Genomic DNA, 18,339 nt, shown 5'->3' with positions numbered 1-18,339 from the left:
GGAGTCAGGCGGTGGTCCAGGAAGCTCAGATTTTGTTTCTCTGGGCAGAGTGGCATCTAGCATTGCTTACAGCGTCCCACATTGCTGGAGTAAACAGTGTTCAAGCGGATTTTCTCAGTTGCCAGAAGCTGGATCCCAGGGAGTGGGAGCTGTCGGGAGAGGCAATGGCTCTGATAACATCAATGGTAGGATACTCCTCACCTGGACTTGATGGCGTCGCTAAGGAATGCCAAGGCGCCCCAGTTCTGCAGTTGCAGAAAATAGCATGAAACCCTGGTTCTGCCTTGGCCCCAAGGGATTCTGCTTTATGTGTTTCTTCCATGGCCCCTGGTGGGAAAAATGATGCAGTGAATAGAGGGTCATACTGGGGAAGTGATCCTGGTGGCATCGGAATGGCCAAGGTGCCCGTGGTTCGCGAATCTGGTCAACCTGGCGTTGGACAGCCCACTAAGGTGTGCCCATTTGCTGAACCTTCTTCATCTGGGTCCAATATTTTCGGATCAGGCAGATCACTTTTGTTTAATGGCTTGCCTTTTGAAAGGAAGTGTTTAAGGGAGAAGGTATATCCAGAGGATGTTGTTTCCATCTTGTTGCAAGCTAGAAAGACTTCCACTTCTTTGTCCTAAGTAAGAATTTGGAAAGTCTTCGAGTCCTGGTGCTCAAGTCAGTGAGTAAGATCAACTTGATAGCTCACATCCTGGCTTTTTTGCAGAAAAGGTTGGTGAAAAGCTTGGACTTTAACTCTCTTAAGGTTCAGGTTGCAGCCTTGGTTTGGCTTCATGGCAAGATACATGACATGTCTTTGGTTGCTCATCCGGATGTGGTCACTTTCTCCGAAGGCCTAAGTATCTGCGTCCTCCCGTTGGAATCTCAATCTCGTCCTTAGAGGGATGTGTGTGGCACCTTTTGAGCCTTTAAAAAGGGCAACGGTAAATGGTCTCACTTTGAAGGTGGTGTTTCTGGTAGCCATTTGTTCGATCTACAGAGTTTCAGAGCTACAAGCATTGTCATTCAGAGAGCCTTTTCTGAAGATCTTGGATTCCAGGATTTCTTTGCGGATGGTGCCTTTTTTTCTTCCGAAGGTTGTATTGACATTCTTTCTTAATCAGATGGTGAACTTCCCTATTTCCCAGAATTGGATACGTCGACTCCACATGCTAGGGACCTATGGTGTTTGGATGTGAAGCGAGCTTTTTGCATTACCTCAATGTCGCTAATAGCTTCACGGTGTCTGACCATCTATTTGTGTTATGGAGTGACCCTAAGAAAAGGCAGAAGGCTTCAAAGTCCATGATAGCAAGATGGTTGAAGGAGGCCATAAGCTCTGCTTTTATCTGTAAGGGGTGTCCTAGCCCGGTGGGATTGAAGGCTCACTTGGTGCGGTCACAGGTGACTTCTTGGGCCGAATGCCAACAGGTGTCGCCACAGGAAATTTGTCAGGTGGCTACGTGAAAGTTGTTGCACACTTTAGCCAGACATTGTCATTTGGATGTCCAGGCCCCAGAGGCTATGGGCTTTGAGAATGTTCTTCGAGTGGGACTCTTGCAGTCCCACCCTAATTAAGGAAGCTTGGGTACATCCCAGGAGTCTGGACTGATCTGGGTATGAACAGGAAAGGAAAATTGGTTCTTACCTGCTAATTTCCATTCCTGGACTACTATGGTTCAGTCCAGAGTCCTGCCCTGGATGTGGGGGAGAGTCTGCTCGTTTTTCTGTCATAGTTTGGTGTATATAGGCTGCAGAGCTGCTTAGGATTTCAAGTTTGTTCTCCTAGTTTGAAGTTAAGAAGCAAAGAGTTTTATAGCCAAGGTGGGGTTTTCACCTTTGTTACTTCTGCTTGTTGGGGGATGTTGTTTGTGAGTTCATTAGGATTATTATGGGACAAATTCTTGGCTTGGGTACAGGTCAATACTGAGGGACTGCAGGTGGCACACTAGGTTATATGCCAGTGCCTGTGAAAATTTCTCTGTCTCCATCTGCTGGAAGGGAGGCAAAACCCAGGAGTCTGGACTGATCCATGGTAGTCCAGGAACGAAAATTAACAGGTAAGAACCAATTTTCCTTTATTGATCCCAGTTTTCTGGGAACTCAAAGCCAACTTACTCCCCAGTAGCCACTTGGGAATCTCAGTTAACCTGTGACGTAGTTGAAAGAGAGCTAGCGCAGGATCCTTATCCTATCTGGCCATCCTAGCAGCCCATCTGCACCAAATACTCAGCTCTACAATCGTTGACACTACCTCAGAGATCCCCTATGCATTTCCCATAATTTGTTGAGTTCAGATACTGCCCTCGTCTCCACCACCTCCATATGAAGGCTGTTCCATGCATCCATCACCCTTTCTGTAAACACATATTTCCTTAGATTACTCACGAGTCTTCCCCCTTTTACCCTCATCCCATCCAACTTTCTCTGTTCCACCCCCTCCCTGCTAATCCACACTATCTCTCCCTGCCACCACCACAACCACTGTTCCCTCTCCAGAGATGACCCCAGCATTCTTCCCTTCTTTCCTTCCTAACCCCAGCGTTCTTTGCTCTTACCCCACCTTTAAATCAAAGCTCACAAACTTGTGCACGCTCACTCTACCCCAAGTCCTGAAATCACAGCTGCAGTCTCTCCCCCCCCCCCCCCCCCCCCCCCCATGCTGCCTGCAGTGTGTGTGCTCCGGGCATACTCCTCCTCTACCTGCACACTTACCAAAGGGAAATGGCTGCAGCAGTAAACAGAGAGGCCCAGAGCTTTTCAGTGTTTCCCCGGAGACCTAGCAATTGATGCCACACGCAGGGTTAATTAGCACTAATAGCAAGCCAACAGAAATGAGAAAATCCACTGTAAAACCAGAGCACTCAGCACTAACAGCTTGCCATCTATTAAGGAAGATTGTGTGATTTACCAAATCAGAAGCAGGGGTCAGGTCCAACAGGACCAAAAGAACCCCATAGCGTGTGTGTGTGTATATATACTCCTTGGCAGCACAGTAAGCACTGGGTCATAGGTCTTTTCTGATATTTGAACACAGCTTGCAGATATGAGATCCTTATGATCTTTGACATCACCACCCACTCTCCCCCAACATCCCCATAGGTTTTATGGATTGATATTTTATTATATTTGTTCATTTATTGTATTGCTGTTTTTTTTTTTTATGATTGGTTGAACTCTGATTTGATCTTTGGTCAGAAGGCAGTATTTAGGCTTTTGCAAAAGAGAAAATGACGAGCTAGAGGTACAGTGCATTGTAAATGTCTTCACACACTTGAACATTTTTCATATTCTGTGTATTAAAGTGGGAGAAATAAAACTGTAGTGATGGAGCCTGGTTTCAAAGACACTCCTCCACTAAACCTCTACAGATGCTGCAAAACGCAGCAGCCAGGATCCTCACAAATACCCGTCGCAGAGACCACATCACTCCGATTTTAAAATCTCTACACTGGCTACCCATCCACTATAGAATACTCTTCAAGACACTAACCATCATTCACAAAACCATATATCAGCAATCATCTCTACAACTTACCATTCCTCTCGATTTCCACGCTTCATCAAGACCAATCAGATCCGCTTACAGAGACTCCCAACAGGTCCCCCCTAGCAAATCCTCTATACACAACTCTATTAAAAAACTAGCTCTTTCCACGGCCGGACCGCATCACTGGAACTCACTCCCCCCTGATCTACGCCAGGAAAAATGCCAGTTCTCCTTCAGAAAAAAACTGAAAACCTGGCTATTCTCTCAAGCATACCGCTGAAGATACTGTCTTCTTCCAGCACCGTCTATTTCCCCTCTCCCTAGTGCTTCCCTTCCTTGCCCCTACCCCTTCCCGCCCACCTGACCTCCCAGTCTCACCCTCAGTCCCCCTAAATATGGAACTTTTCGGCCAAGAAATCTGTTTTTACAATTATCTTATTATGCCAGTAACTGATCACTCAATTAACTTTTGATATCTGAACCACTGAAATGTATGTACAAGCTTTATTATCTAATCAACAGTTCTCTACTCATTATTTTTACTGTTTAATCTATCCCTCTTTTTCTAATGACCAAGTTATTCATTCCCTGTTTATTGTAACTTTTCTACGCCTGCTCTGTTAATTGGTTCTCCCCTTGTTCATTGTAAACCGGTTCGATAAGACTTGTCTTGAGCATCAGTATATTAAAAGAACTTAAATAAATATATATATATATCCTTCACTGTAGAACCATGTTTTTATTTGCATATTCTGCTTGTTTCTTTCAGATTAATCCATTTCTGTTCACCGTAGAGCAGTGCGTAGAGTTCTTGAAGAACATTGATGCAGATGTTCTGATTATCGTGTAAGTGACAAAGAACAGGCTAAAACTACCCTAGCGGGCTACCTATAATCATTGTCTGTCACCACTTATCATCTCATTAACGTCACCAGATGGCCCATATCTTTAGTGAAAAGATGAGTTAGGATGGGTTTCTTCAATTTCATTTCATCCTGGGATTTGTTCTCTTGATTCTCCTAATGAAGGCATGATTTGTAGTTCCTGTAGATAGGATGAGTGTGAACAACCATGACTTGACTTAGCCCATTCTTTATCACCTGGAATCATCTTGTGATTGAATTATTTTGTGTGACTGCCTCTAACATCAAACTGGATATGATGCCTGAATCCTTCTGACATTACACTGGAGTGGCAGAAGTGAAACTGCAGGATATTAGGTATAGTGCATCAGCAGGAGATGTGACAGGATCTGGAATTTAGTTTAATTTCTTATTGAACTGCCTTTCCATAAAATCAAAGTGGTTTACATGAAAAGCAATCATATACATGATATTCATAACATATACTAACTAATACATCAAATAATCCTATAAGATTAAAACTATGTAATAAAATAACATGGTTAAAATTCAAAACATTACATCTAAATTCAAAATAACTATAGAACAAGCTCAGTTTGTTGATGCATAAATATCTAAAAACATACTGCAGCACATACAGTCTAAGCGAAGCCAACAATACAGTTTTACTCTTAAGAACAATGCTTACCTCATAAAATAACATGAACCAAGATGAAATAGCACATTCTTAGCCCTAGACTCAATGATGGACTGTTGAAATCATTTTAAAGAACCCTTTAAAATGTAGTATTTTACATTTAGACCATTTAGAGCCCAATTTACTAACCTTTACCCCATAGAAATATAGAATAGGAGAAAAGCCTTAGTAAATCAAGCGCTTTGGAGCCTAGCAACATGCATGTATCTAGTATAGGATTATTACAGCTTTTTCAGGAGGTGTTGCTGTATAAAGTTTTGTACATGTAGGCCAAGTGCTGCACCAACATACTTCAAGAGCCATGTTTTAGTACTTTGCTTTGGCTGTCTAAGTGTGAAAGAGCTGTAGCTGGTTCATTCCTTCACCAAAGGATATAGAAGCTATTACAGCAGCATTCCATACTCAAGGAGCTCAAGCTCCTTGGCAGCACAGTAAGCACTGGGTCAGAGGACTTTTTCCGATATTTGAACACAGCTTGCAGATGTGTGAGATCCTTATGACCTTTCCTTTGACATCACCACTGAGCTCTCCTGAGCAGTAGCAAAGCACTGGCTTGCCATGAATTTTAGGGAATCACAGTACCTAAAGGGTTAACCTAGATTCTGTTGGCACAGCAATGGAAGAATTCTTTCTTCTTTTTTTTTTTTTTTCCAGAGCAAAGGATGGAATGGGGAAGAGTAAACTACTCAATCCAGAAGGGCCGTTTGGGAAAGTTCTACTTCAGGGATTCAGGACCAGCCTGAAGGAAGTAAGTCCTTGATCTTTAGCAAGCGCTTAATGGTGTTTTGAAATGTATCATTATGGCTAGTCCAAACACTAGAGAGTCCAATCACGGGAAGAAAATATTAAATATGATCTGTCCTGGCAGTTTGATATTATATTACGTAATAGCCCACATAAAATGTAAAGAATCTGAATATTTCTCACAGAAATTGATAGGTTCCCAAAATATAATCATTGAAGCAATACTGATTTTTTTTTTGTGTGTGTTGTAAAAAATCCAGCTCATCTGGAAAATGTAAAGCTTTATCTTGCATAGCCCAACCTGGACTGTTTCACTTAAATGCTGTTCAAGGAGAGGAAGAATTAACTTTGAAAGCTTCAGGCAGCCATTAGCACCTCCACTTCCAGTATTGTTTATTGTGGAAAAAAGGAACTAATTGCACTGTTTACCTCAGCTGGCCCTGTGAAGCTAATACTTGAAAAATGTCAGCAGACCATCTTGATGGATGTCCATGCATAGTGACTGCTAGTTTTTCAAATCAAAGAATATCATTCATTCCTTTAGGTTGAACTACATTTAAAAAATCAGAACTAAAAAATAAAGGCAAACTATACGATCGCCTCTTAGCCACACTAGTTTTAAGACTTTCCATCTTAAATCGGAAAACTCCTGTTGAAAATCTAAACAATGAGAAACCATGGGTGCTTGTGTCTTACATGTGTGTAAACAATTGCAGTGTTCAGTCAGTCAAATTCTGATGGACCATTTAATCTGGCCAACAAAAATCTTATTGCAAGGACAGTTGACAACATAGATGACTAAATGAGGAACAATTGGTGTGTCTCTTTACTTTTATTTTATTCTGGTCAGAGGATGTTGCCTCAAAGAACGTGTAGTAGTTCAGCACAAAACAAGCAGGAACTACATGCTTGATGGCTAGAATGAGGTGCTGCCACTTTGACAACCAGGTCTTCTATTATGGCCTCTAATGTATGCAAAACAAGGATATTGAGAAAAAAGCATTGTGAAGTGAAAATACATGCCTATGTTTAAAAACAGCAGCTATAATTGCCCTGGATTAATTAAAATATTGCAAAACACTTATTAGGATCACTAAGAGATTGAGTGTCAACAGTAAGACGTTATTCAAGTAAAGAATACACATATCTGCTGCCTTAACCACCTTCTTTGGATAGCCCCTAGAGAGAAACCTTCTACCAACTCCCTGGGCATGTACTTTAAAATGCTGTATATTAGAACAGAGGTGCCTTAGTCACAAGAATTGGCTAACTGGCAAGCTATTCTTGAGCTTTCTAGGATGAAAGCTCTCAAAAACATAAAATATTTTGTTCTGGCAGTTCGCGATAAAGCAAAGTATTCAATTGAAAATCTGTTTTAGTAATAATAATACCTAAAACTGCAATGCTGTGATAGTCAAACTGCATAGTAAAATGTAAATGTGGATCAACAATGTTAAGCCATTTCAAAATATCATATAATAGTGTAGTAGCTTACCAAATGAAGAATATATCTTCCGTATACCTGTTCCATAGATGTACGTGTTGAAACACAGAAAGAGGTATATTGAAAAGTTTCTTCAAGTCAAATGTACAAATTTGCAACATCTGGGGCCATTGCTGCACCTTTGGCAACCCTGCATGGCTGCAGCTAAAAATAATTCTTGAAGCTGAAATAATTATTGGAGAGAGCTATCTCAGCCAATTCCACTATGAACAGTTTTGGGATCCTGGGAGGACATGAACATTGCTGGAGAACTTCTGTAATAACATCAGTAGCCGCTGTTTGTGGGATATTAGCGTACAAAGATTCAACATCAAGGGTGAAAAGTAGCTTTACTTCCGAGAGCCCTGTAACGCCTTGTACGGTCTTCAACAGCTGAGAAGAGTCTTGAACATAAAAGTGGGCTTTGGAAACATAAAAGCGAATTTTAAAAGCCCTGCGCGCGCCAAAACCAAGAGATGCACGCACAAGTCAGGACAGTGCGTGCCGAGCATGTTTTAAGCCGCCCAAGGATGCGCATATCTCCCGCTGCCATGGATGGCGTGTAAGTTTTGAAACACAAAAATTTAAGCAAGCCAGCAGGGTTTTAAGGGTTGGTGCTAACAGGGAAAAGGAGGCTATTTAAATCAGGAGTGTTTGCCAGTCCTGTCCCTGAACTGGGAAAATGGCGAACGGTGTCGGCAAGCATCCCTTGGAAAATTTCCCCACTTGCATGGTAGGTACGGGATTTGCACGCACATTCATTTAAAATTGAGTGCACAGGTATATAAAACGTTTAAATAAATAAATGTATGTATGCGCGTCCAGACTATTTTATAACATACACACACATTATAAAATAGTTGCATCTCTGGGTGCAGGACAACAAACATGCGCACAAGTGCGCCTGCCTGCCTGTTTAAAAGTTGCAGTCATCGTGTTTAAGAAAAATTCTACAAATATCTAAGAACTCTAACCTTTAGCCATGACCAGAAATAATAGGCCTGCCGAGAGGATTAGTTGATGACTTATGAACCTTGGGAACCTTGTAAATCCACAGGAAGGGTGTGAGCTTATCAAAAATTGTGCTTGCTTTTGTGTCAAAAAATCCAATCTGGTTTGTATTGTGTAATTGTCTATACACTTCTATGAAAAATTCCATATTCTCAGTAACTACTTCTCCGTCTTTGTCAGCAGGTATAACAACTAATGAATTAGTTGACAATGATTGTAATGCATGTCTATCAGCGTAAAAGGTCTTGGTTCATGTGGACTCAATAAGCTCCAGATGTTTCAAAAGAAAGTCGCTAAATCTTGCTGTATGAGAACCTATTGGACCTGGAGAAGGCCATCGTGATTTGGTCTTACAAAGCAGAACTGTCTAGATACATGTCCCATGTTCTTTTCCTCCCCAAGTTCATCCCTTCTCTCCCCTTCCCTCTCTTGTACCTTTTCTAGTATTTTTCCCCTCTTCCCCTTGCTGTTGCCTTCCTCCTTGGTCCCTAACGCCCACCTTTAAAGATAGTTCTGCACCATTCTGGGTGGTGGGGTCTGAGCTCTGTGCCTGCTGCACTAGCAATCCGCATCTGAATTACAGTTTAAGGAACTGGTGGGGCCTTGTCTGGCTGCATATTGCGCCACCAGTGGCTTGTCTTCTTGGGCTGGCAGGGCTTGCACTACTCAGCACTACCACCATTGTGCTTTCTTTGGATTATAGGATCTGGCTCCCTACTAGCCGTGCCAAATAATGATGCCGCCATCTCATCTTTGTTGACTGCCAGGGCCTGGACTCTGACAGGCATATTGCTATCATGGATGGGCAGTGAGACGTGGGGTATAAAAGTAGAGGCAAGCAGTCACTGCATGGGTTGTGAGAATTGGCTGCTGTTGTACAATTAATTGCTGTCGTCATGGTCTGCCTGCCAGCTCACTGTTCTCGGCATGCACTTGCACAGACTGGCTTTGGTGAAACACAAAAACTGAGTGCTAAACTGCCTCTTACAGATAAGGATGATGAGGAAAGAGCTCATTCAAATAATATATATATTGATTTGCAACATTAAAAATATAAGAGAGCAATTTTCAGCAAGCAGGGTAGGTGCAAGGTATCTTTTGTACCTATGGAGCAGGGTAGGCATTTTTCAAAGACAATTACATGCATAGTTTTTCTTTTGAAAAATCACTTACATGAGTAACTGCTGACAAAAGGACCTGTAGTTTTTGCATCTCCTTTGTGGGCAGAGTAACGAGAGGGAAGTACAGGCACTGATTTGAAAATTCCGTCTGCACATGTATTTTACTCTCCCGGCCTAAACATTTCCCTGGAAACGCCTGTTTCAATGCTGCTAAAATTATGCATGTTATAAACTCCCACATGGACTTTATAGCCATTTTGAGGAGTGTAATTTTCAGAGAGGCAAATTTACTGGGATACTGTAAATCATTTCCTCCTCAAGGCAATGTACAACAATAAATACATATAACCATAACCATATAAATACAATTTAAAAAAAATCAATCCCAACCACAGGTTACAGGAGAGATTCTGACCCCACAGAAGCCTAAAAGGTGAATAAATTGGTTGGTTTTGTTTCTAAAATGTTGTCCTTTCAGTAGTTGTCACTGACTCTCCAGTACAAATACTGCCAAGTCTCATTTAATTACCTCAGATGATTTGGTCTCTCTGCATGAAAAAGTGGCAGGTCTGGGAGTGCAGCTGTACTCTTAACCCCTTATGGGAAAACCCATTTCAGGTAACTTGCATAAAACCCAGTATTTCAATCAAATTTATGCTTCTGGTTTCAGAGATGCTGCTGCGTGTTTTCTGGTGAGTAATCTATGGTCAGAGTATGTCCAGCGTTCACCATAACACCAATTTTGTTATGCTGTTCTTAGAAGCAAAGTTCTTTATTGTATTAAAAAAAAAACCCAACCCCTAGTGTTTCTGCTTTTAATTAACTTTCCTGATTCCTGGAAGCCAATTCATCACCTCTTTGACCTCTCAAACAGAAAGTCATAAGTGGGATAATGTATCTTCCTTGGAGACAGGGAGCTAGGCATCCCTAATTTCAAGATTCTTTCTTGCAGCACAATTGAGGGCATTGGTACAACGACAAGCTGCCTCCCCAATTAAACAGTGGGTGTCAATTGAACAACAAAGTTTGGAAAATACCTCTTAAATACTATGGGGTTAATTTTCAAAGGAGTTGCAAGTGTACAATTAGCTTATACACGCATAAGCAGCTTGTGCTCACATACATGCTATTTTATAAAGCAAGTTTTTTGTGCACATATTTACACGCAAAAAAGGCATGGTCTAGGGGTGTTCTGGGGTGGGGCCAAGAGGAATGCGTGTAATTTACTATTTTATAAGGACACTTATTCGCACAATTTTATACCTGATAATTATCTTGCATAATTGATAGCAGACTTGCTTGTGCTTTGCTACTGGTTGGGTAGGAGGTCTGGATGAACTGGGGAAGTTCAAGGTGAAGATCTAAGAGGGTCTCGATGATGAACTGAAGGAGGACTGATTAAACTGGTGGAAATAGTGGCAAACTGGTGTTCCCTGTACGTACCCGGATCAGTCCAGACCGTGGGTTGAGCCTCCTGTCCAGCAGATGGAGACAGACCAAAACTGAAAGGGTATCCTATATCAGGACAGAGCCTACCCTGCAGCCCTTCAGTATTTGTTTGCAGCAGAGATGGATCAGCTCACCCTGCGGTCTCCTGATTTGGGCTAGTCAGCGTTTTTTCCTTCTCTTCTTGTTGGATCAAGCAAGTACTTATTCCTTCGGGATTCTAGTAGGATTGATTTAAAAAAAAAAAAAAAAATCTAAACTTTAAACTTTTTTTCTATTGGTATCGATCCGGCAGCCAGACACAGAGGAGCATGCAGGCTTCACTCCCCTGCCTCCGCTCCTGCTGGCAGAGCTGCCAATCATCTATTGTTAGATTTTTTTTCTTCAGCTCGCAGCTCCTCTTCGCTGAGGATGCCGCGGCCAGCCGCCTGCCTAGCCTGTGGGGAGCCCTCGTTGCGCCTATTGCGTGAGGTGCTCTGCCTACCTGCCTGCCAGGTGAGGAAGGCCCCTCCTCGGCAGGACAAGCAAATTTAGCCCAGGGACAGAATCCCCTGCGCAGTCGGCAAACTGTGGGAACGGCGGACATCTTGGGGATTTCGGCAGCTCCCGATTCGGAGCTGCCTGGGGCTGGGGAGCAAGAATTTCAGGATTTTCCCCCCTGATTTAAGTCCTGAGGTCCCTGCCCCCCCCCCCCCCCCCCCCTGGGAAATCCAAGGCTCTATTTTCCTCCGATTTTGTTCTCCTCCTGCATAAATCATATTTGGCTAGCTTGCAGGAGGAGGACCCTTCCCCAGGGCCACCCCCCCCTGACGAAAATTCCCCGCGCCGCTACCTGTTTTTCCTGTCTCTGAACCACAGGGGTCTGTTAGGGTGGGGGTGACCCCTATCCCTGACCCCCCGGTGGCCCCAGTTACCCCGGATCCTGATCCCACGTCAGATTTAGTGAACGCACTCTCACCCCTAGAGGGGGATGATCCTAGGGTCCTCCGATTGTTTCAGAGGGAGGAGTTGGAGCCCCTCATCCCCTTTGTCCTTCAGGAACTGGGGCTGGAGGGGCCCCCTGCGGACAACCCTTATGGCCTCCTTGCCCAAGGATATGGACCCAGTCCTGGCGGGACTCAGGGCTCCGGCAAGCGCTTTTCCCTTTCATCCTATGCATAAGTTGCTTCTCCTGTGGGAATGGGAGGCTCCCGAAGCGGGACTCCGGGTGGGGCGGGCGATGGATAAGCTCTATCCCCTCCCGGAGGAATGCTTGGACATGCTGAAGATCCCCACCGTGGACTCTTTTGGTTGTCGGTCACCAAGCACACCACTATCCCTGAGGTGGGATTGACGGCTCTGAAGGACGGACAGGATCGTAAACTCGAGGCCCATCTGAAGCGTATCTTTGAAGTCCTGACCCTGGAGGTCCGAGCGACTATCTGCAGCAGTCTCATGCAGCGGGCAGGTCTCAGGTGGGTTCAACAATTACTCGGCACCCAGGACCTCCCGTCTGCAGAGGCGGAGCAGGCTGAACGTTTGGAACGCGTCATCGCATATGGGGCTGATGCTCTCTACGACCTCCTCCGCGTCCAGGCGAAGGCGATGGTCTCGGCGGTCTCCGCTAGACGGCTCCTCTGGCTGCGCAATTGGTGGGCCGACCCGTCCTGCAAGGCACGGCTGGGCACGTTGCCCTTCAAAGGTTAAGTTGCTTTTCGGAGAGGACCTTGAGCAGCTTATTAATTCCTTGGGGGAAAACAAGGTTCATAAGCTACCAGAGGACCGTCCGAAACAATCTCGATCCTTTACGCCCTCCCGTCCTCGCTTCCGGGGGCAGAGGAGGTATACACACCCCGAGGACGAGGTGGCTCCTCTAGGGGTCCAGACGCCCTTCCCTGTTTTTTTCTTACTGTCCACTTGAAGCTTGTTATTGCAGATTCTCAGAAGTTGATACTTCATTTTCTACTGTACACAGTACAATTACACCGGAAGCCTTGGTTGTTGAATACCAAGTATATGCAAGAGTACTTAGTTCCACAATGTTCTTTACAATGTTATTGAGTTGCTCAGTTGAGCTTTTTGATTACTTGCTTGATTCTACTTACATTTGTTGTTTTCTTCTTTGACAATGGTTATACTGAAGGGCTGCAGGGTAGGCTCTCCCTAAGCATACATCATTCCTCCTCTCACTCCCTTCTGTGTTACCCTACCCCCTCCCTACCCCTTCTTCTCCCCCCCTCTCCTCACCCCTTCCCTTCACATTTGATATTTCATGTTATTCCCTATAATTGTACATTTTGTATATACCTGCAATCTTTGCCTACACTAATTTATTAATCTAATTTCATTCTTCTGTCACTTTTCCTCCTTTTTTCTCTTTTTACCCTCTTGTATTCATGTTATTTTAATTTTAGATTAATGCTTTATTTCCCCTACCTTTCCTTACTCTCTAATTATTATGTTTCAATATGTTCTAATTGTATTATGTTAAACTTGTTCGATGTAAAGCGCCGCCACAGGCACTAGTTTCTTGTTTCGCTGTGAACCGATGTGATATCATTGATGAATGTCGGTATATAAAACCGTTAAATAAATAAATAAATAAATATAGGATACCCTTTCAGTTTTGGTGTGTCTCCATCTGCTGGACAGGAGGCTCAACCCACGGTCTGAACTGATCTGTGGTACTACAGGAACGAAAATTAACAGGTAAGAACTCATTTTCCTATTTAAATTACGCACGCATGTTTTAAAAATATACCAACTTCCGTGTTTAAATCAGGGTTTTACGCAAGCATGTTTATAAAATAGGAAAAGTATGTGCTTTCCACCCGAGTGTGGGGGGGGGGGGGGGATAGACATACGAGTATTTTATAATCTGTGGGTGCCTGATACACGCAGGTTACAAAATACTATAGTAAATCTCTGCATGGCCATATACACGCATATTTGTGGCCGCACAGTGGTTTGTCTTATCCTCTAAATGAGGCTTCAAAAAGGTCTAGATTACCACGATATTCCTCTAATCCATTACTGGGTTTAGTATTAAAATATGAGATATCTTGTATAATAATCATTTAGGATAGGTTACTCTAAATTTTCTCCCATGTGATATAGCCCAGATTTCTTACCAGGATTGGATTCTAGGATATTAAAGAAATAGGAAGCTCTGAGGTCACAAAGATTAGGACAAATTTTTTATAAAGATGGCATATATTCCTTTGGTAAATTGCAGGATTGTTTTAAGATTCCTTCTGAGGATTTCTGTGTATTTATACAAATTAAGTGTTTCATTCTTCAGAAGGGAATCCTGATTTCCAAAGAAAAATGACTCAGTTTGAAGTCATATCCAAATGTTACTCCAGGTCATGAAGCCTTTTATCTAATTTATATAAAATCCTGGCTGCACCTCTAGTAAATAGACCCAAGCATTTGCTAGCCTGGGAAAGGGGAATGTAATTGAACAATTGACAAATAGTAACTAGGATGGATAAAACTTCTATTTCTGCCATCTTAATGGAAAATAGTCTTAAGATCTACTTCTGATGGTATCTTACGTTACATAAATTGGGGAAAATCTATCTAGGTTATGAAACAACTTGTTGGCATCAATTTGGGGGTGAAGGCATAATGCTATATATTTGATGGACTTGCATCCAGTGTCTTGTTGTTACTTAATGTGAACTAGCTACTAATTGGAACCAGAGGCTTTCACTGATCTTGGATGCAGTACTTTAGAGATTATGGAATGTATATCAAGGGGAAAACTTTTATTTATTTATATTTTTATTCCGCTTTTCATACTTTTTTTTTTTCAACGCTTCAATGTGGATTACATTCAGGTACTGTAGGTATTTCCCTATCCCCAGTGGGCTCACAATCTAAGTTTGTACCTGAGGCAATGGAGGGTAAAGTGACTTTTCCAAGGTCAAAAGGAGCAACAGCGGGCCTCGACCCCTGGTCTCCTGCCTCGTAGCCCACTGCTCTAACCACTCGGCTACTCCTCCACTGCTATATGCCCTATATGATAGGAAATCCTGCTCATCTTTCCTTTTTATAGATGTATATTAGTTATTAAGACATGTTGGAAAAACATGGTATGTAGAAAAGAACAGTCACATACATGAGTGACAGCTGCCTCTAACTTTTACTCCCCATTTATAAAGGCAGCTCTGCATTGGGATAATATATTGCAGGATGTGCTCCTACAGTATAATCTTTACCATACTGAATGAGAACTCTTCAAATGGCTTAGTAGTAGTAGTAGTATAAAAACATCTGTATTAAGAACATAAGAAATTGCCATGCTGTGTCAGACCAAGTGTCCATCAAGCCCAGCATCCTGTTTCCAACAGAGGCCAAACCAGGCCACAAGATCCTGGCAATTACCCAAATACTAAGAAGATCCCATGCTACTGATGCAATTAATAGCAGTGGCTATTCCCTAAGAAAACTTGATTAATAGCCATTAATGGACTTCTCCTCCAAGAATGATTCCAAACCTTTTTTGAACCCAGCAACACTAACTGCACTAACCATATCCTCTGGCAACAAATTCCAGAGCTTAATTGTGCACTGAGTGAAAAAATCTCTCTCACATTAGTCTTAAATATGCTACTTCTTAACTTCATGGAGTGCTCCCCTAGTCCTTCTATTATCCGAAAGTGTAAATAAACTATTTACATCTATCCGTTCTAGACCTCTGTCATATCCCCCCTCAGCCATCTCTTCTCCAAGCTGAACAGGCCTAACCTCTTTGGCCTTTCCTCATAGGGGAGCTGTTCCATCTCCATCATTTTGGTCGCCCTTCTCTGTACCTTTTCCAGTGCAACATGAGCCTTTATTCACAAATACCTGTGATTCTCGCCCCTAACTCACTTATCCCAGTCATTTTAGTGGCAGTCTCCAGGTAATGGCCATGCCACCAGTGTACCTTCTAGAACCTGTAATTATCAGTCCTAAATCCAGCCATTAGATGTCACTGTTGTTTGATAAGAACATAAGAAAGTGCCATGCTGGGTCAGACCAAGGGTCCATCAAGCCCAGCATCCTGTTTCCAACAGAGGCCAAACCAGGCCACAAGAACCTGGCAATTACCCAAACACTAAGAAGATCCCATGCTACTGATGCAATTAACAGCAGTGGCTATTCCTTAAGTAAAATTGGTTAATAGCCATTTTCTCCTCCCAGGGCTGCAATCCCATTTGACCTGAGGTGAGGAAGAGCTGTCCCTGGAATTGAACTGAGGTCCTCCATCTGGCAGTGCCCAGTATTGCCGTAGAGCCACTGCACCCACTGTAAATATCTTTTGAAGAGTTTGAAAACACACACGAATTAGCAGCCCCTCTTCAAGGCTCAAATCACCAGGGTCAATCTACACCACTTAAATAAAAATGGCATGGGCTACTTGTAATAGCCCATCTTGCTTTAAGACTTTCTGGGAATGGAGATTAGCTATAGCTGCTTCTGGGGACCTGAGTTTCAGCAAGTGATTCATAAGCCAAGTCACTGGCAATCAAGCAGTTAGTGTAGACCTTAATTATGAGCTAATTTTAATTATGACCTTCTTACTCCTCTATCTCTGTATGTTTCTTTATATAGCGTTTCCAGGTTGAAGTGGTGGATGGGCACCACTCTGTGCACTTGGACAACCCAGAGAGAGTGTCTGGATTCATCAGCCATTTCCTACAGAGAGACCAGCAAATCAAAGCCAGGCTGTAGCACAATATCAGCACTTGGACAGTCTGAGCTGGGGCTATGTTGAAGATTAGGTGCCAGAGAATGACAAGAACAAGATGCCCTAGGCCTTCTCTGGAGAAATACTTCTGCAACAACGGGATCTGTGTGGCAGATGGCCTCCAGTTATTTATCAAATGAAAATAAAAAGAATCATATTTTGGGAAGGAAATTTCAGATCCAATTTCACAACCCACCCAAAAAGTTAGATATGCCATTTAATGTGATGAATATTTTATATATTAAATATATATAGAAAATTCTCATAAGCAGGATTATAGTCCTCACACATGGGTAACATCATCCGATGGAGCCAGCTTAGAAATACTATGTCCAAAGTTCCTAAATATTTGAGCCTTACGAGGCCTGCCCACAGCAAGCTGTTATGCCATATGTCCATTCGGGGTCCTTTGAGACACTTTTTCAACTGAGCCGGTAGGGTGTAGTTCAAGCCTTTTTCTGAAGTTTTTTGTTATGATTTTTTGTGTTTGTTTTTGAGTGCCTAGTGCAGGGTCTCGCAATCTCTTGCTTGGTAGTTCCCTTTTTTTGTTTTCTTTTATAATTTGAATTTTATGAAGTAGAAAATACAGTGCAAAAACCCTAAACCACCATTAAGAACCTTGAAATACAGCACTGCTCCCCATTCTCCCCCCCCCCCCCCCAGATTCTCACCTACAATGTCACATCAATACAGCTTGGATATATACTAAAGCATGACATAACATAATAAAGAAAAGGAATAACGTCTCTGTGGTTAATATTTGACAAGCATATTCCCAGTATACAGAAGGTGGTAAATATGTCCCCAGGTAAACATACTTCACGTCAAAAACTGAGAGCCATGATACTTTTACATCAAAGGTTGAGAGTCCACAAACACCCCTCAGGAATAAAAATTTAGAAAGGAATTCCACACAGAATGGAAAGAAGGCATACAATTAATTCTTGGCAGCAGTTAGGGATGCTAGATGATAGTGGCCATTGCAATTTTTCCAGAACACTTGAAAAAGAAGGTACCTTTCCAGTTTTTCAATTAATAGCAATAACACTCCTGGCTGTGATAAATACCGAACTTCTGTTGATGCCTATTCAGTCCCAGGATAGGTAGGTTGAGTAATGCAGATTCAGCTGAAGGGGAGCAGATAATACCCGGGACCCTGCCCATCCAATCAAACACTGCTTGCCAAAAGGGGGCAATTCTATCACATTGCCACCACATGTGGAAAAAGGCCCTAGGTAATCCAACACAAGTGAGACTGCCTCAGGTAAATTCTGTGTAGATTATCTGGAGTAAGGTGGCATTGAAACAGCATTTTATAGCAATTTTCTTGCAATTGTGCTGAGATTGAGCATTTATTGGCAGTTGCATAGACATAATCCCAGACTTTAGAGCCGAGGGTCCAACCTAGATTTTCCTCCCATTTGACAATATGTGAGAAGGACTGTTGGCCCCGATCATTAAGTAAGCTATAAATTTTTGAAATTGCATCCCTTATTGAATCAGAATGAGAATAATAAGTTTCAAACAAAGATCTACCTTGCAGGGCATTTAATTTCCTCATGGAGTCTATAAAAGCCAAAAAAAAGTATGTGCTGTATAGGATAAGTTTGTTGCAGAGCATCTTTCGATACAAGACTACCCTGTCTAAACAGGTGCCCAAAGGTTGAGAGTCCGGCCTCCTTCCAAGATTTAAACAAAATGGTTTGCTACCCCACTGGAAATGTCAGATTATAAAAGAGAGAAGATTGGTAAAAATATGAATATTCTCGCACCAGTTTTGCTC

General features: G+C 42.6%; 1 protein-coding gene across 5 annotated transcripts in view; it reads left to right on the top strand.

Annotated features, from left to right (window-relative positions):
• Positions 1 to 17,302, top strand: part of SERHL2 (serine hydrolase like 2) — a 99,361-nt gene extending 82,059 nt beyond the window's left edge. For 3 of the 5 annotated variants that reach the window (XM_029590376.1, XM_029590373.1, XM_029590372.1), the window contains 3 exons: positions 4,245 to 4,321; positions 5,690 to 5,783; positions 16,421 to 17,302. In XM_029590376.1, the coding sequence (XP_029446236.1) occupies positions 4,245 to 4,321; positions 5,690 to 5,783; positions 16,421 to 16,540 (291 nt within the window). In that variant the 3' untranslated portion in view covers positions 16,541 to 17,302. The other 2 variants (XM_029590374.1, XM_029590375.1) reach the window with 2 other exon arrangements.
• The last annotated feature ends 1,037 nt before the right edge of the window (positions 17,303 to 18,339 follow it).

The sequence above is a fragment of the Rhinatrema bivittatum genome, chromosome 2 (assembly GCF_901001135.1).
Source record: "Rhinatrema bivittatum chromosome 2, aRhiBiv1.1, whole genome shotgun sequence".
Classification (NCBI taxonomy): domain Eukaryota; kingdom Metazoa; phylum Chordata; class Amphibia; order Gymnophiona; family Rhinatrematidae; genus Rhinatrema; species Rhinatrema bivittatum.
The sequence above is the reverse complement of the archived record's forward strand: the minus strand, read 5'-3'. Positions and strand labels throughout refer to the sequence as shown.